Below are 6,112 nucleotides of genomic sequence, written 5' to 3' on the forward strand. Positions count from 1 at the left end.
TATAAAGGATAAATACTCCATTATTTCTTTTAGAGCACTTTTATAAACTTTGAGGCTACATTATGTTTTTATTTATGTATCATTGCATTCACATATTTCCACATTTACATGAATGTTTTATTTGGGACTAGAACCTTAAAGAAGCAGACACAGATTTTGCCATTCCATGCATTTTATTTAATCAATCAAAATACCATTTAATTGTTATCATAATTATTGATTTGCAGTATGTTTTTGTTTTTTCAGAAAAAAAAAGAAATGAGACATTGTTAATGATTAGTTATACCTAATCATTAGATTAATCATAGCATATTTATGAATCCTACGCACCAAAAACAAATCATCATTTGTCATCATCATATAAAATGTAAGCAAATGGAATATATTGGAATCATTTAAAGATGTCCACTGGTTCACTCCACTAGCTTGTCCCCTAAAGATCCAATGCAAAGAGAAAACAAAACAAAAACAAATGTTATCAACTTTAATTATATTGAGATGTCAAATATAAATAAATACAAATAAAATAAAATATAATATTATTATTATTGTTATTATTGTTGTTCTTGATACTCACAGCTGATTGGTCCAATGGTGATGGGTGTGAAGGATGTGGAAACGGAGCGGCGACGCCTCCCTGAGCAAACCTGTGAATGGTGAAGGAATAGCAGTAAGCACACAGTTTGCTACTGACTTAACTGTCTGGTGTGAAACAGTAGAGTGTGGAAAGAAAGTGTGAAACTTACAGGAGAACATGAGGAGGCTCTCTGGTCACACAGGAGGAGGCTGCAGTGAAGGTAGATATCTCTGTAGTCTCCATGGAACAGGAAGAGCAGGGCAGAGAAACGAGCCTGGTGGGAAGAGCCGCTCTCAACCACTGACACCTGACGACGGTCGGTAGCACACCTGAAGAAAATACAATAATACATCATTACTATTTCATCCCTCATTCTTCATTAATTCATTGATTCGTTAATTTACTTATTCATTTATTGTTTTGAAGGATTACCATTTTACATTCATACACTGTACTAATAATAAGCACCTCAAGCACATCATAGTTACCTTATACCCCATGCCACACTCCCACCCAATTAACCTTCTCTTTCATTTCTTGTTTATTGAGTCACAAACCATCTGCTGAGGCTGAAGAATGAAACCTACCTGTTTTGAATGAGGAAGTGTCGCATGACGTCATCAGGGCTGGAGGAGTGAGTGGCGTAACAGTCGTCCAGAACGACCACAAACCTTGGATCTGTTTCCTCTACAGATACTCCTACATACAGGGCAGAGCCCACTGGCAGGGTGACCTGGCCTGCTGGGTAAGGCTCTGTGTAGTTGGAGTTTTGGAACAAGGACATGGAGACGCTGGCTGGTGAACCCACACCTGAAATACCACCTTCAAGCCTGTCAAGGAAACAGCATTTAAAGGATCAAACTGTCTATGGTTTGGTTTGGACATGTGTCCAGTTGTCACTGTTAGCAGACACATTTTGCAGTGCAAACTAAGAAGTGTCTTGGAAAAAATATATATGGCCTTTTCACAGTTTGTACTGAGGCTGTTTGCTCAATGCAGTACAGTGTACTTGTGGCGATACATATGAAACATTGACCACACATGTTCATGTTCTTAATGTTGAATGTTTATCATTTACCTCTATTTGTATGTTTTATGGTATTTCAGTTCAGTTTGTAACACTAGTCTGCAGTACAAATAAATACCACTGTGCGTCAGTAGATGCCAGTGTTTTCCAATGGAATTTAAGAGATTGGACTTTCACGAGTGAGACCCGGGTTCGAATCCCGTGCGTTACATTGATGCCATGACCCGGATCGGGTTTCCACATGGGAGGAGGTCTACAGGGGGGTGAATGTAGCAAAGTGGCTCAGAGCCTCAGCCTGATGGCCTCAAAAGTCTAATGACTAGGATGTCCATGGTTAAGATATTGGAATTTCCCATGGGAGACCTGAGTTCGGGCCCAGGTAGGGCCTTAATTTTCGGGCCGGTTGAGAACTCTAGTTTTCGCCGGCTGCCGGGCACGGCTGCACTAATAACTTTGGGGCAGGCCCGTCTAGAGTTTAAATGGACAGGTATATCAATCAAAAAAGAGACGGTTTGAGGTCCAACGGATGTAGAGTTGCTGGCCAATATTGATGACATCAGGGATCTCCATATATGAGCGTTCCCATAATAATTAATATTCTCCATCAGGGATCTCCATCCCTGATGATGTCACGTGATGTCATGTGATGTCACGAGACATGACCATGCCTGGGGTGACGGACTAACTAACTAACTGACGGGAAATGCACGTTTTCATAGTAAATGCGGCCTGATGTTGCAATAAATTGTATATTCACTATGTTTTCACTGTCATTTGCATTATTGAAAATAATGTACTTACACAAGGTTTGGTCTGATAGCCACATCTAGGCTAGTCTCCAGAGGATAGACACAAGAGAAGGGAAACCTCTCAGGAGGTGAGGTGTTATTTGCATGATAGATAAACAAACTGTTGGAGTAGATGGCATGGGTGTTGTTGGTCTGAAAGACAGAGGTTAACTGAAGTGAATAGTCAGTCCAGTGAATCATCTATAGCTCTGCTGCATACAAAGTATCAGTAGGCTATGCACCTCATAATTAAACAGAATGACAAAATAATTTTATGGTAACTCCTTTAACAACATTTGTCCAACCACAAAAATAAGTTTGGATTCCAACTCTATAGTCATAGTGTACTGTGGCCAACATCATCACTGTGGCAGACAGCACAAAAGAAAAACTGACTTTACAGCTGACAAAGACAATCATGTAAAACAGCAACATATTATCAGACAAATCCTCACCGTCAATATGTTCCCACAGGTGTCAGCCTGACGTCCCACTTGGTACCACACTGTTCCATTACGCTCTGTGAATGATGAACACTGTGGGTCGGCCAGGTGACCAGAGGATCCATTCAGACCAGAGGATTGCAGGTTATATAGATTCAGGCCAATTTGGATTTGACTCTGACCACAAATGAGGTCAGAAACTGAAGCTTGAGGATAATTTGAGGAGAAATCTATAGGAAGGTAAAAGCAAAGGAGAATTATTAAAGCACATCTTTATCAAACAAGCACTCACGCCTTCAATGTCACCAAACAAACTTTGTAATATAATATTATAGATTAATATTTTGTAAAAACTGATAATAATAATAATAATAATAATAATAATAATACAATACAACAAACACCACTTTACACCACTTTTACCTGCACAATAGGCTAGGTAGCAGCCATTTGGCCTCACAAGCTTGTAGACATAGTAGTTCCTATGACAGTTCTTCACATGGATGCGATGTGATCGAAATAAACAACAGTGGTTTCCCCAGTGACCACAGACACTGCGCTGCACAACTCCCTCTGACACTGCTGGATGAGGCTGTGTTATCCATAGAGGAGCATGTGTTCCACACATGTTTTTTTGCACACATGTCTCTGACATCTGGGCACTGCTTCTCCCCAGGAACAGTCGATACCACCCTTGCCAGTTGACTCCCCTCGAGTCACAGCGCAAGGTACCATCATGGTAATCTGTTGCTCTCCAGGCATCATTCAGTACTGTGTAGTGATCACAGGGATCGACACAGCGAGAGTTGATACAGTCCTGACCTAATGGACAAACCACGTTGCCACAGGAGAACTGAACAACAGATCTTCTCGCTCTGGAGGGATGCACGAGGCACTCAAAGGAGCCAGGTGTGTTCACACAGACCTGAGAGCCATGGGTGCAGGGTGCCTCAGGGAGGGAGCACTCATCAATATCCACACAGCCATTCTCTGGTGACCATCTGTAACCTTGGTGACAACAGGAGGAATCACTGCAGAGCTTTACATCGTAACAGGTGAGGCCGTCACCCACGTAGCCATCTTTACACACACAGGACACTGATTGGCTGAAGGTGTCGCCTCTCTCCATTTTGACAGGTGACTCCAGGCATTTAGCCTCATCATGACATGATTCACAGCTGAGGAAAGTTGGTCCTGTGTCTGTGAAAGCAATTAGTCATTCATTATGGCTATCAATTTTGAAGGTTGTGAACATTATTGACATAGAGTTAAGGTGCCTATATAGGGATTATGAGTTATGAATCATTATGCTTAAAGCCAAGGTTCAAGAATATAGACTAAGACTACAGAAGGATTTTATAAAAACAAACTTTTGATATTCACCATTTTCATAGTTTGATTGCCACTGATTACAAACCAAAAGGTTGGGACTTCTGGCCTCATTCACACGTATCAAACACGAATCAAGCAAAGTTTTTTTAATTTGACCACAATGACAAAATGACAAATGACAAAAACAAAAAAACTACCAAACATTTGTTTAATTAGTGTTTGATACGTGTGAATGCAATTCATGGCCTGGCCATATATTTGAGTTATTAACCCCTTATTATGAGTCAGTGTGCAGACTGAGGTTCTTGGGCAGAAACACAGGCTGTTATTTGTTTTCAGTGCCGAGACCCGAGATTTTTCAATATTGTGAAGTAAAATGACGGCATGTTGTGAAATATAGCATATTTGTTAGAAGTTGAAAAGTAGGCTATTGAGTTTTAACTAAGGACACTTTACTTTTAAATATACAGTATTTGGTCCCACAATATGCACCATATGTAGGCTGCCCACTCTAAATCTATGCTAAGGTAGGTATCAGTGTTTCCATTTTTCTGGATAATTCTCTATGCAGTGCTTCACTTCATATTTTGTCTATAAAGTGAAATGCTGCATAGATCTATGTGCCGAAATCACTTTTTAATTAATTAAAACCTTTATAATATAGTAGTATATTAAACGTTTTTTTTTTTTTTTTTAAGTTTATCATGAAACATGCGTAAGCTAAGAAAGTAACAGTGGTATATCTGTTTAAAAAGCCTTTATTTTAATGGCATCAGCTAGGCATGTTAAAAAACGACCAATGTTTTTCGGCGGTTAAGCGTTTGAGGGTCCAAATACTGTATATTTAAAAGTAAAGTGTCCTTAAAACTCAATAGCCTACTTTTCAACTTCTAACAAATATGCTATATTTCATAACATGCCGTCATTTTACTTCACAATATTGAAGAATCTCGGGTCTCGGCACTGAAAACAAATAACAGCCTGTGTTTCTGCCCAAGAACCTCGGTCTGCACACTTACTCATAATAAGGGGTTAATAACTCAAATATAAGGCATGGGATACAATAGAGCCCATACCAATTAGAGGACATTAGAGTCAGTTTACCTGCACTGTTTCCACTAGCATTCTGTATGAACAGAACCACCAGAACAGCTGACACTCTCATCATGGTCCGCATCCTGGAGATCTGACACAAACCTGTTGAAAATACACAAACAATATTCTTAGACAGACTACAACATTGTTAAGAAAAGTAAAAATCACTGACTCAATGCAAATGACTGCATGGTTCATTGAAGATGTAGAACATTTTTCTTATAATATATAAACTCTAGTTCATTACAACACATGTTACCACACCTGAAAATCACCACTTCATGGGAACTCGTGCTTGGGCTTCGTGCTCGGGCTTCTCTCCTAGCTTGGGGAGGTCATGTTCAAGTATTTATATGCCTTTGTTGTCATAGAGTATAACACGTGACTGTCAGTGTCAGCATTTCATGCACCAATCATATCTTATCTTTCTATGTCATCATAATTCTTGCATCCAGGGGCGTTGGTTGATCAAAGACAGTCGGTACTTAGAGGATGCCTTGGTGTACACAGCCAGGAGACCTGAGAGAGGGAGGTGTGGGTTATTTTTTTTTAATGATTTGTACTTTATTAATTGTCTTTTATATATATATAAAACATTGACATAGACAGAGACAAAACACAACAAAAGAAATACATAACAGAACAAACACATAACAAAACAAAACAATATTACAGATGCACAGAAATATCCCGCAGTCCACCCCAGCCCCAATTCCAGACATATTCCTTCAGAGTATTTTTCCAACGTTGCAGCCCGTTCAGAGCTCACTCAGAGCAAGAAAATAATCAGAGTCCTGATACATGCATATGGTAAAAGCCCCACTTTAAGTCATAGTCGTCCATTCTATTG

The 6,112-nt window shown here is 39.6% G+C and overlaps 1 protein-coding gene across 1 annotated transcript; it reads right to left on the reverse strand.

Annotated features, from left to right (window-relative positions):
• Positions 1-413: 413 nt before the first annotated feature.
• On the reverse strand, positions 414-3,964 carry LOC310856630 (uromodulin-like; the record flags this gene model as incomplete). The annotated part of the gene is made up of 7 exons (XM_083762101.1): positions 414-433; positions 578-647; positions 747-906; positions 1,165-1,407; positions 2,406-2,545; positions 2,848-3,012; positions 3,761-3,964. The coding sequence occupies 7 exons, from the start codon at positions 3,962-3,964 to the stop codon at positions 414-416; spliced, it is 1,002 nt and encodes a 333-aa protein (XP_083618227.1).
• Positions 3,965-6,112: the final 2,148 nt, after the last annotated feature.

This window comes from Protomyctophum parallelum, assembly GCF_964188405.1.
Source record: "Protomyctophum parallelum genome assembly, chromosome: 3".
NCBI classification, from domain to species: domain Eukaryota; kingdom Metazoa; phylum Chordata; class Actinopteri; order Myctophiformes; family Myctophidae; genus Protomyctophum; species Protomyctophum parallelum.